We start from the raw sequence: 13,138 nt of genomic DNA, 5'->3' as shown, positions 1-13,138 counted from the left end.
CCTATGCTGTTCAGTGTAAGTGCTGCTCTCTGGATAGGCTCGCTCCACATAACAATGGAAAGACGATTCATTAAGCTGCTGTTAAATGCAGTGAGTGTGGTTTCTGGGGTGCGTTTACAAATGCTGCTCTGGAAGCCATTGTGATTCAGTCCAAATGGTGTGGTGAGAGTATCAGTAATATAAATATATTGTGACGTTTTTTGTTGTTTATGTCAGACATCAGTCATTAATGTTTGAAGCAGATCAAGTGAGGTTTACTTGACTGCTCAGTGGACGTTTAGTATAACAAGACTTTTATGGTTTACAGCTTAGTTAATATGTTTAAGTATTTTAGACTTTGTCACCATCTCGTTTCATTCTCTAGGATCAAAATGCCCCTAAAACAGACTTTAACAGTTGAGATTTAATAATAAACAAGAAAAAATGTAAAGGGGTTGAAAACTCATTTAATCAATACATTTGCAGTTGTCTCTGGTAAGAATGAATGCCTTGCAAGCTGTACTTGAGACACAAAAAAGCCCAGAATTACCTGGATCAGCATGGACAAGTCTGCTGCAGCCGAGAGTGGCACAACACCGCAGGATCTGGAGTCTTATTTCCTGATGTTTAGACATCAAACCAAGCAGCAAAACAACTCTACCACTGACTCCGTTTGTTCTGCAACATGGATGTTTTACCCCAACAAATAACACAAGCCTGGAGGAGCTTCTGCTGTGTGGTTGAGTTGCTAATGATAACAGTTAGCATTTGCTTGCCAAGACATTCTCTGCGGTCCCCTGGATGCTAAAACAACAACTTTTCCTGTTGCGAGTTAAGTGTGAGTCCAAGCGACCACTTGATGTAGATCTGTTTGGCTTTTCTAATCCTAGAGTTTCACTGTCGTTTTTCTATCAGAAGCTACTGCAGCAGATAGGTGTAGGAGACTATTTTCATGTTCAGTCTGCAGGAAAAAAACTGAGTGATTATAATCAGAAATAATCATAAAAAAATGCCTTTTCAGTGTTTCAAACTTTTAACGCATATAATTTTCACTGGGCAGGACAATTTGTGTGTTATTAGCAAAATGCTACAAAAGTATACAACTGCTCCAGTTTATGTGGGAAGACATCTTCCAAACTATTTGGAGTCCTGTAAGAATTATTATTTGTGAAGGGAATGCAACCCGGACTGTTGCTGGTTCTCTTTCTCTGAGTTCAACCAAAGGTCAAATTCCCTGGGTCTCAGTTAGCATGTTCAACGTCAGCGTTCAGGGCAGTACAGCTTGGAGCAGACTGAAGAGTAATGGCTTGTTTACATGGGTTACAAAGAGAAAATCCCCCATCACAGGTCCATCTGAACACATTTTCTGGAACAGCCAGAGTTAAGTGTTAAGTTGTGATCGTAGTTTAATGTTTTATTTGAATAGGAAAGTGGTCATCAGCTCAAACTGCTGAAAATGGCTGTTAGCATGATGGTGGAGGATCATGGTTTGGGACTATGATATGAGATAAATATGAGTACATCTGACGGTAGGAGCTTGGATCAAACTACAACATAACAGCCCTCATTCCCACACTAATTAGCCATAGGGTGTATTGGACAAAGGAGGATGAATACGAGGCTGCCAGGGAGGAGGAGGAATAGATGGCTGCAGAAACAAGTTTATGGACTAGTGGAGAAGGACATGCAGAGGGTTGATGTGACAGAGAAGGATGCTATAGGCCAGGGGTTCCCAATTTCTTTTTTTTCTTTTTTTTGAGGACCCCTTTGCTCATGTCCAAGACAAGCCAGGACCCCAACCCCAACTCCTACATGCGTACACACTAGGGGTTGTATCAATTAGTCGACTAGTCATCTTCACGGCTCTGTAGTGACTTTTTATGCCTTTCATAGACTAGTCACTGTCACTTGATAATGACTGACAAGATGCAGTCCTCGGAAAAGACAGCAGGTGATGAGCCCCAGCGCGTTGGGATGCGACACGCTGTGCCAGAGCGTCGGTATCTGACGCCCGCCGTAAAACAGACATTTGACCGAATTGTGACCTTTACCCTCTTGCAATTTAACCTTCCCCTCACCCCCATCCTAACCTTAACCAGCTTGCGCATGCAAAGCTCTGATTGTTGACGCGCTCCAGACATCTGCGTCCTGAGCACGGCCACAGTAACATTATCAAATCAGGTGTCGCCACCTCAAAAACAAATTTAACACGCGATCGTTCATGTCGGCTCATTTCCTTTAATGTTTTCTGTCTTTTATTCTTTTATTTGTGCCTGATGCTTTTCGCTACTGTGGAGCGGGGCGCATCACCTGTTTTGTCCTTCGGTGACGCACCTCACCGGTGCGGCCGGCGCACAGCGCGCACTCCGCTGTTTTTGCGGTCGGTAGATCTTTTAGAACTGCAGTTTAAAGGTAACTCATGAGGTGAATATATATGAACCCAGGTAGCAGTTTTTCTTTAGGATTGAGAGGAGATGCAGGAAGATAATAAACAGACAGGACAGAAAAATAGTCAAATAAAAACAAGTTAGTTTTTGTACCTGGTGGTTGCAACAAACAGACACCATTGAAGGTAATCAGAAGTGAGGAACAGAAAATGAAATAATTATTTTAATGTTTAGAGCAGCAGGAACTCTGAGAGGCTGCAGGCGCTCAGTGAGTTTGCGGCCGCTGCACAGGGGGAGGGGGGAGAGGGCTGAAGCAGAAACTACGTTGTTAAAAGAAATGTGTTTAACTCAGAAAATGTGGGCGCAATTTTAATTGTCAAAAACTCCAGCGAACCAACCCCCCCACCCCCCGTGTATGACGTCATCAACGACTAGTCGAAGTCGACTTGATTTTCATTATTTGACGGTCGACTTTAAAAAAAATTAAGTCATGCAACCCCTACTGCACACATTAAATGTGATCATTTACCATCTTTATACAGACACGCAGAGTTATAAATTATATATGGAGTTCTGATTATACTGTTGGGTGTGTTATTTGGCGTTTATAAATGTGATTTTTACAAATAGATTCCTGCTAACCTCACAATCTCAGCAAAGTCAAAGTGTGGGGACCCTCTGTAATTTTGTGGGGACCCCCTTAGGGGTCCCAACCCCTAATTTGGGAACCCCTGCTATAGGGATTGGATTAAAGCGGGGTGGGCAATTATTTTCTCCATGGGGCCACATGAGAAACAGAAAATATTGTGGAGGGCCAGGCCAAAAGGCTGAAGTCAATTATGCATAATATTAATGGTATTTCTTTATAAAAAGCAGTAAATACCATTGTTTTTTCAAGCTGGTAAGAGTAGACTATATGTTATAAATGAGCAAAAAGGAAAAAGTGAGGTTGGCTTACAAAAATGGAATTTATTCAAATTTCCCAAGACAATGGTAAACAAAGTGTGCGCATTTGGTTTTTGTTAAACATTTGTGACTTATATTAGTTAGCAGTTTCAGTCACATTCACTCCAAAACACATTTTGAGTTTCAAATATTGTTGGAAAGAGGTTCTTAGCATTCTACAGACACACAGTATTGTCTGTAAAATAAAATCACTGAACTGTGATCTTGAGAAAGAGGTTTTAAAAAAAGTGTCCCAGTTCACTGCTAGTTGCCTACATTTGTGGTCCAAACACCTTATTTCGTGTTTTTAAGCGATTTTTTTCTTATTCAGTGAGAGAAATCTAGTCTCTGCTGGGCTTTAACGAGTGCATCAGACAGGTTGAATGTCTGAGGTGGAGATGCGAAGCACAGTTGACAAATGATCATCAGTGAGAGAGGATCTATACCTGGATTTTGTAAACTTCATCATTGAAAATGTTTGTTCACAAAGGTAGGTAGAGCCGAAGGGAACCAACATCTTCTGAGCATGTCTCCTCAGGTTTGGAAAGTTCTCCTACTTAAGAGAAGAGTAGAAATCCAGCAGAGATCCTGACTTAAAGTGCTCTGCCAGTACTGCATCAGACTGCAGGTCAATGAGTTCCAGCTGCACATCACTGGGTGCATTATCCACACTGCAGGTAAAGGGAGAGGAAATCATGTGCATTTCATCCTCCATTGTTCTGAGATCTTCAAAACGCCTTGAAAACTCACCATGGAATGCTCCTAACATGGATGAGTACCTGCTGAGGTGATCAGCTGATGGTGTGACTTTGTTCAGGGTTTGCATGTGAGTGAGAGTGTTGCTCTCCAGTTGACTTGAAAGAAACTGCAGCTTTCTCATGAAGGCCTTCACGAGGCTGTGCATTTCATGGACAAAAAGGCCCTTGCCTTGCAGTTTGGTGTTCAGTTCATTCATCAGTGCAGTCACATCAACAGCAAATGCAAAATTTGCCATCCAATCCTCATCTGAGAGCTCTGGAATGTCTTTGCCTTTCCTCTCGCAAAACTCTCGAATCCCTGCTTTCAAGTCCCAAACCTTCTTCAGCACTTTCCCCAGGCTGAGCCATCTGACAGCTGTGTGGAGTCCTCCAAAAGAGCGACAAACTGTCTGTGATTCATTGCCCGTGCCCTGATGAAGTTTATTATTTTGGTAACAACATCAGTAACATGGTTGATTTTTAGCACTGACTTGCACAACACATGTTGGTGTATAATTCAATGCAAAACCACCAATTTTTGATCTGCATCGATTTCTGTCACTTTATCTTGCATGCGTTTCAAAAGTCCGACATTTTTCCCTGTAAGATTTGTACAACCGTCTGTTGTGACACCTGACAGTCTCTCCCATTTCAATCCCAGAGTGTCCATGAACGCATTTACCTCTGTAAAAAGATCTCTCCCTGTCGTTGTCCCTTTCATCGACCGCATTGCTGCCAGCTCCTCTGTGAGCTTGAAGTCCGTTATCCCCCGGACAAATACGAGCAGCTGGGCCGTGTCGCGGACATCACAGCTCTCGTCTAAGGCCAATGAGAAAAAGTTAAAACTTGCCACTTCACGTTGCAGCTGAAGCTCCAGGTTCCCCGCAATGTCCTCGATCCTCCTGGTCACGGTTCGCCTGGACAGCGGGATTTGCTCAAATGCGCCTTTTTTTCAGGGCATATTAGTGCGGAAGAGTCCACCATGCACTCTTTGACAAACTCTCCCTCTGAAAACGGCTTGCTGTTTTTAGCTATTTTGTGGGATATCACAGAGCTGGTCCTGGTTGCTGCATCCCTGGATGTGTGAAGCTTAGTAAAACAGCCTTGCTGCATTTGCAACTTTGCTAGCAAAGCTTCGGATGTCCGTGCCCTCTCAGCATCAGACAAGTTCTTATATTTTTCCGAGTGTTTCTTGTCGTAATACCGACTCAAATTGTAGTCCTTAAACACGGCAATCTCCTCCCCGCAAACCAAACACACGGCTTTACCTCCGACTTCAGTAAAAAAAAAAAACTTAGCAGTCCAATTTTTGTTGAAAATCCTGCATTCGGCATCTATCTTTCTTTTTCTTTTTTTTTTTGCATGAGCGGACATTTCTGGGGGCTACAATCACCATGTCAACCGCGGGCACTTGTTGCTATACGTAATGCATCATTGTGCACGTAAAAAACAACTTCAAAATAAAAGCAATGCAGCCTTAGTCCATGCATGAGGTAAAATGAGAAACTACATTTATTTTGTAATTTCCAATTAACCTTACGCGGGCCGGTCAAAGTCAACCAAAGGGCTGTATGTGGCCCGCGGGCCGTAAAATGCCCAGGTTTGGATTAAAGTGTGGTATGATTTTCTGTGGTGACCCATAAACATAGTAGCTGCAAAGAAGAAATGTCATCCATCTATCCAGATCTGCTTGTCCGGGCTCAGGTTGCTGGGGCAGCAGCCTAAGCAGAGGCCCAGACTTCCCTCTCCCCAGCCACTTGGGCCAGCTACCCCAGGGGAATTCCAAGGCATTCCCTGGCCAGCCGTGAGACGTAGTCTCTCCAACGTGTATCCTGGGTGTTCCTTTGGGTCTCCTCCCTGTTGGACGTACCCGGAAAACCTCACCAGGGAGGTGTACAGGAGGCATCCTAACTAGATGCTTGGGCCACCTCAACTGGCTCCTCTCGATGTGGAGGAGCAGCGGGTCTTCTCCGAACCCCTCCAGGATGACCAAGCTTCTCACCCTATCTCTAAGGAAGAGCCCAAACACCATGCAGAGAAAACTCAATTCGGCTGCTTGTATCCACAATCTTGTTCTTTCGGTCACTACCTAAAGCCCGTGACCATAGGTGAGGGTTGGGACGTAGTAAGTAAGTAGTTAGTTGAGAGCTTTGCCTTCCTGCTCAGCTCTCTCTTCACCTTGACAGGCCAGTACAACGCAATTTTGTGCTCCATCTTTCCCTCACTCGTGAACAAGACCCTGGGGCACTTAAAACTCCTCCTGAAGCAGGACTTCGTCCCTGGCCTCGAGAAGGCTGATTCCAAAGAAATGTGACTTTTATAAAACCATAATTGGCCTGAATTTCAACACATCTGTCCAAGAGATGCCATCATAACAAGATACTAGATGTTCTTCATCTCACCTGTTGGGTGGTTAAATGTTGTAGTTGAACTGTGTGTCCCTGATGGTGTGTTCACATCAATAGGCGTCTGAGCTGCAATTGATTTGTTGGTCGATATGCTTAGGCTACCGGCTCGTGGATCAGTCAAGGGACTACTTGAGCAAATTGACGATTTTAAGCTTCAGCTGGAAGCGAGTGAGCTAATGGGATCCACGTTTAGACTCCCATTCCAGATGGTTCTGGAAGCTCACAGGAAACATTTTATTCTTTTTCTGTTCTTCATCTGCGATCACATTTATATTACCTTTGAATCACTGGAACTGTTCCTCTTGATGTGTTCAAAACGGGAAACGGGACTCTTGAGGTGTTGAAATTGTTGTTTTGTGCACACAAATTCTGTTGAGCCTCAGAGGAGGCAAGAAAAAATGTGAATATTTCATCAGTCAGTAAATGATGTAGTCCGTTACGTTGGCACAAACGGAACAGAGCTGAAGGATTATTTAAAAAAAGACAGGTCTTTACACAAAGTCTAATTCTATAAATTAACACTGACAATTAGTCCAGAATTAAAGCTGAATTGAAAGCAGATGGAATGTTGTAGTTGAACAATCGGGTCATAATGCTTTAATGAAACAAAATCGCTTTTATTTGCCGGCTAATGCTTTTTTATTTATTTTTTTTTTTTACGTGTTTCATTAAAATATTTATTCTCTTTCTCGTTTTCTGCAGCTGAGCTGGGAGACTACAATGAAACCGAGCATTCTTCTGGTTATTTGTCTGATTACTGCTTCATCCCCAACCCCCCCGAAGACTTCCACAAAGAGGTTTCCAAACATCACCAGCAGCACAGGTACGCTTAGACGTTCACATAGTGGAAACAGGAAGTAGCTGTGGCAATGGGTCATAAAAGCTGATCACCTGATATCCAGACAAACAAAAGTCACAAACTTTTTTTTCTCTGTGTCTCCAGTCAGACTGACCGCTTCTTGTATATCTTGTTTTTTTCTTTCTTCTATTTGCTGTCACGAACACGCCATCCTCCCCTCTCTCAGCGGTCTATCTCCTGCCCAGGCAGAGTTTAATTATCTGAACACAGCACGCACGCTGGAGCTCTACGGGGTAGAGCTGCACTATGCAAGGGTAAGTAAGGTAGAATCTCCTCCCTGAGTTTAGCAACATACATGACTTTTGCATCATGCATCCGTGATGCAGTTCAATTAGTCTAGAGTCCAGGCATATATTTTTGTTCTTTCTTGTTCTCCTGTAATTAGCACCTCGAGGTAGTTTAGCAACCCTCTAGGTGAATCTGTCCATGTGTTTTTCCTCTCATCAGCACATCATACATGCTGCTGTTTTCATTAAGCCAACCGCTGCCACTGCTGCTGGAAACGAGGACAAGTTGGAGGAGCTGCAGGGTTAGCAGTGAATGCTGATGCCCACACAAGCTGGAACCAGCTTGACCGGTGCATTTCCTTCTTCTGAGTAGATCTGAAATAAACAAATAAATAAAAGACAGAATAGAATTAAAAATTAGAGGTCAAGCATTGCTTCCTGTTTTTTGCAGCTGTTTCTAAAGATTGAAGTGAAAGCAGTGGTCAGCCATCAGCATTGATGTAATGATGGGATGGAAATGCAAACAGCTTAAAGCAGCAATCTAGAGACTTCCCCTGTTCAGAAATTATGAACGATTTTTGTTTTAAACTTGTAAAAGTGATAGTCTTATGGGCTCGACACACGGGAGGCAACAAACGACCGCGATCAGCGAAATTTGTCGCTGTCGCTTATACTACCTGACACACGGGAGGCGATCCGCGGCAGCAGCCAGCGGCAAATCCGTCTACACGTTCTGTTCCATGGCGAAATGGAAACTTCCATTGTTTTGCTTGGCTGTGTCAGGTTGGAGGGAATTAAGGTGATTTAAGCGGTTCAGAGTTAATAAAGCGGTAGATATCATGTTTCACAAGGTGCTGCTAGAGTTATGTGAAATCTTACTTCTGATTTGACTATAAAACATAATAATAATCAACTTCTCCTCCATGATTGCTCGGAGATGTACGGAGCATCCTGTCCGCTCATTGGTCAGTGAATGAAACCTCCGTTGATTGGTCCTCGTCCGAGCGACAGCGATGAAAAGTTGAAAATGTTTCAACTTTCTGGGATCGCGTCGCTGGGTCGCCTGTGCACGACACGTGCACGCGCGCAAAATTTCACACGCACGTTTTTCGCGTTTCGCTTGGTAGGAGGGAGACCCGCGATTATCGCTTTGTCGCGCATGTCTCATTGAAAATGAAGGAGGAGAGGCGATGTCGCATCCCGTGTGTTGAGCCCATTATCCTGCACTGTAATATAATGCAGGCCATACGTCCCATTGAGTGCCACTCAGTTTGAATTGATTGAAAAATAGAAATCTAACACACTGAATAGAAATGTAGCAGCAAAATCTTAAAGGGATTCTATGCATTATTTTTATATTTTGAAATCAATTCCTTGAGCCAGTATGTGGTAAAATGACCTTTTATGGGGTTAATGAAATATTGCTCAGACCCCTGCAACCCTCAGAGGCCAGAATACCGCTTTTGCAACTTAAGAGTGGCGGGCCGCCATCTGTGGACCTATAAAAACAAAAGTGAGCTTACATACCTGGCACTGCAGTCTGCTTCCAGCACATTTTCTGCATGTTTTAGATCGGCTGATTTGTTTGATTTAGTGATGAATCACTCTTGTAGACACTAATGAAGGCTGAGGAGACACTTCAGCAGCTAGATTAAGACGTTAAAAAGACAAACGCACAAGACAATAATTTTCACTTTTGGTTTGACCACAAATAATTAATAATGGACACCAGGGGGTGCTAAAAGCAAGCAAAATTGCCAAGTATCCCTCTAAAGATTAGATAATAAACCTAATAACAAGGTTTACATTCATGATATCTGTTTTTCCGTCCCTTTTTCCGTTCTCTTCAGGACCAGAGTAACACAGAGATTCTGATCGGGGTGATGTCCGCTGGCATTGTGATTTACAAGAACAGGGTACGGATCAACTACTTCCCATGGTGAGTGACTCAACCTCTGATCACACAAATGTGCATCTCTCTGTGATTTATATGATGCTATTTTCAAATTCCCTAAAAGTGGAAGTTTGGAAGGTTTTTGACTGGTCAGTTTCTGGATGTAGCAGAGAAGATCATGATGACTGGTGATGCTCCAGCTGGAATTGATTCCAGGCCGAAATCCCGGCTGTTGAAACCACTTTTCTGTTTTGCCAACAGAAATCCTGTCAGTGATCAGGCGAAGATGAGAGGCTGAGAGGATTTCAGGGAAAAAGAGCATTCTTTGTTATTCTCACACTTTTATCATTTCTCCTGGATTTCCTTGTTACTAAATGCTCATCAGTCTGCTGCCACTTCCATTTTAACTTCCTCCAGGAACTCTTATTTTGCAGGAACTCCTATTTCATGATTTTTTTTTTTTAAACGTCACATTGGAGTTGTTGACATTGCTTGCTAAGCCTCGGCTGATCTACAGAATGAAGCAGATGATTTTTCCCGTGGGTGGATATTGTGCTAAACTAGATTTCCTGGAAACATTAAAGGCATCAAATCTGCGCATGCTCTTTGACCTCCTTTCTCACCACTCTGACTCGCATCCATCTTTGTGTCACATTCTCTCTCCAAAGAATCAATTATTGAAAATCTCCTGTGCACTGACGCTGCAGCTAACCGTTTTCAGGTGCAGAGGGTGGGAGAGAAACAGCCAGCAAGCAAGCACTCATGATTTCATATTTTGAGGACAACATTTAAATGCAGCGACTTTAAGTCCATGCGCCATCCTCTCGAGTTAATCGTGTCAGAGGAGTTAAATTTAGAGACCAACAGCGGTGTCCCCCAGCAGCTGTTCAGCTCTAGGAGTGTAACAGGAGCATTGAAACATAATCTGAGTCTGTGTCGTCCAACGCCACGCTCACTGACTCTCCTGTCCACAGTTCATTGTCTTTCTTTATCTTCTAATTAACAAAAGCTCATGTTGTCCCTTCTTCTTGTCATTTTCCCTTCAGGATCGGCTGAACTGTTCCAGAAAGACATTTAGATGTTTGCCTCTCTTCCTATTTCTGTTCACAGCAGCCTGACAATTGAGCCACACTTATGTGGGGCATGACTCTCTCTCTCTCTCTCTCTCTCTCTCTTTTTCTCTCTCTCGCTCTCTCTCACACACTCTGTGTGTGTGTGTGTGTGTGCGTGCGTGCGTGTGTGTGTGTGTGTGTGTGTGTGTGTGTGAAATATATTTAGCAGGGAGCGATGAGTCACAGCAGCAACAACTTTAGGAAGGGATTATGTTACTCTGCTGCTGCTCATCAGCAAATGTCTTACTGCTGAAGTGTGTGTGTGTCTGTGTGTGGTCTGCTTATAGCATAATTTATACACTCACCTTCTGTATGTGACCAGATGAGAGTATATGGGTGTCATAATGCTGCTGTCACACTCTCTTAACCTCACAGCTGCGGAGGAAGTAAGGAGTTTAAACTAACTGGGTCAGCTGACCCGCTGCTCTGCTCTGCTTTAAAACTGAAACGTAAAATCACAACTAGTTATTTATAAAAACCAAAGAAATGTATTTTAAACAGATAGATTAGTTCCCACAAGCTGGCAGAGTCACAATGAATTTGTCTCAGAATACAACAGGATTGCTGCTGGACGCTTCTTTTGCAACCAATTAAAATTGGTCTCTGTAACTTTTACGTTCATCTTTTAAATTATAAACACACACTTATCAGTTTTCTCAAAGTCATGGTTTCCAGGTTGATGAGCACATTTGATGTTTTTAACTAGAAAGGTTTCTGTTCATTTGCATTTAAAGGGGCAGGGCTTAATACGTACTTCTGCAGCCAGCCACCAGGGGCGCTTGTTGAGTTACAAATTAGACCTTTTGCACATTTTATCTAGAAGTCATTACATGAAATGATGATGAGAGCTGACTTAGACTTGTTGTTTCTTTTACACTTTTAGGTTGAAAATAGTGAAAATCTCCTTCAAGTGCAAACAGTTTTTCATCCAGCTGAGAAGAGAAGCGGTAGGTTTCACACACACACACACACACACACACACACACACACACACACACACACACACACACACACACACACACACTAAATACATGCCTTTCTAGACCACCACCTCCCACCCACAACCTATTTACTGAACAGATGTTAAATCCTGCATGTGTTTGTTTTTGCAAACATACATTTATTCACGTAGAAACTTCGCTACACATCAGCATGCCATCTGTGTCATGTCTGCATATGTTTGTTTAATCTCTGCCAGATTAGCCCCCTGCTGCCTTTGTTGTGGTTGTCTCTGATTTAATCCCCCACTTCCATCCTGTGTTTTGCATGAATCTCTGTTTACTGTCAACCTGTTGAGAATATTCACCCATGTATGTCTCTTAAACCAGTTGCGCGTTCATGGCACAACTCATTTTAGCTAAACCATGTGATTCTATCATAATTCACTTATTTTTTGTTATATTTTTAATACTTTTAGAGTTTCAATCACCCTAAATATCTTAATATTTCTCTAATAATAAACACATTTTGTCTAATAATGTAAGGTTTTAGTTGTTGCTACTGCTTGTAGACCTGTTGCCACCCAGGTTTTGTGCTTCTATTCCATTAATGAGGATTATAGGTTAGCACAGAGATTAGTAATGTTTGTTTTTATATTTTCATCCTGTTTTTGTTCAAAGTCTACTGTTGCGCTAGTGTTACCTTAAACCCAGTTCAGATAAACAAAACCACCAAATGTTATGTACAAATAGAATCAGAATAGCTCACTTGCAAAAGATTAATATTTAAAAGCTTTTGTCTTTTAAAAAATAGTTTTTTTTTAAGTTTATCTAAAAATAGAATTGTTGTTTGAGCACACAGGTGCTTAAAACCCTTGAAAAAGATAAATTGAGATACTGTGTATGTGTGCAAAGCATCACCAGTGTAAGTAAGGTGCTGGGAAATCCTGAAAACTCCTATTGGGGGAGTTTGAAAGGTGCTTGATTTTGAATGTGGCAAAGATGTACGATTCCCTTTTGTTAAGCTGTCATAAATTATTTTGTTTTTGGTAAAAAGATGAGAAAATGGTCAAATTTAATGCATCGATTGTGTATAATTGGTGACATTTAAAAAAGAAAAGTGTTGATTTATAATCTGACAAAGTGTTTTTTGTGTTTTCCAGGCGGATACCCGCGAGACGCTGCTGGGTTTCAACATGGTCAACTACCGGGCCTGTAAGAACCTGTGGAAGGCCTGCGTGGAGCACCACACCTTCTTCAGGCTGGAGAGACCCATCCCCCCTCAGAAAAACTTCTTTGCTCACTACTTCAGCCTAGGCTCAAAGTTCAGATACTGGTGAGAAAAACACGATCCAAACCCCCTAAAATTCTTTAACTCCTCAAACGAAATCATCTCAAGATACTTTCATGTTCTCACAGGCTGAAAACATAAAAATAATATCTTCTTACTGGAATTAAACCATTTCTTCTTGTCGACTTAGTTTCACTTCACTGGTGATGTTTTTTTCAATTCCTTATTCTATGAAATGTGAGATGAAGTGAGTCTTGTGATGCATTATTGAGCAGCAGTGATACAACGTCAGAGTGTCTCGTCTGATGTTTGACTTTGACGTTGTGTGTGTGTGTGGGTGGGGGGGGCGGGGAGTGTTTTT

The 13,138-nt window shown here is 42.4% G+C and overlaps 1 protein-coding gene across 3 annotated transcripts in view; it reads left to right on the top strand.

The window, feature by feature from the left end:
* ptpn4a (protein tyrosine phosphatase non-receptor type 4a) overlaps positions 1-13,138 on the top strand; it is an 86,974-nt gene that overhangs the window by 57,357 nt on the left and 16,479 nt on the right. For all 3 annotated transcript variants that reach the window (XM_015966749.3, XM_015966748.3, XM_015966750.3), the window contains 6 exons: positions 1-15; positions 7,159-7,279; positions 7,482-7,569; positions 9,393-9,481; positions 11,432-11,495; positions 12,650-12,822. The exon at positions 1-15 is cut by the window's left edge and continues 38 nt beyond it. In XM_015966749.3, coding sequence (XP_015822235.1) covers positions 1-15; positions 7,159-7,279; positions 7,482-7,569; positions 9,393-9,481; positions 11,432-11,495; positions 12,650-12,822 — 550 coding nt within the window. The remainder of the gene's footprint in view (positions 16-7,158; positions 7,280-7,481; positions 7,570-9,392; positions 9,482-11,431; positions 11,496-12,649; positions 12,823-13,138) is intronic.

This window comes from Nothobranchius furzeri, chromosome 14 (genome assembly GCF_043380555.1).
Source record: "Nothobranchius furzeri strain GRZ-AD chromosome 14, NfurGRZ-RIMD1, whole genome shotgun sequence".
In the NCBI taxonomy this organism is placed as follows: Eukaryota; Metazoa; Chordata; class Actinopteri; order Cyprinodontiformes; family Nothobranchiidae; genus Nothobranchius; species Nothobranchius furzeri.
The sequence above is the reverse complement of the archived record's forward strand: the minus strand, read 5'-3'. Positions and strand labels throughout refer to the sequence as shown.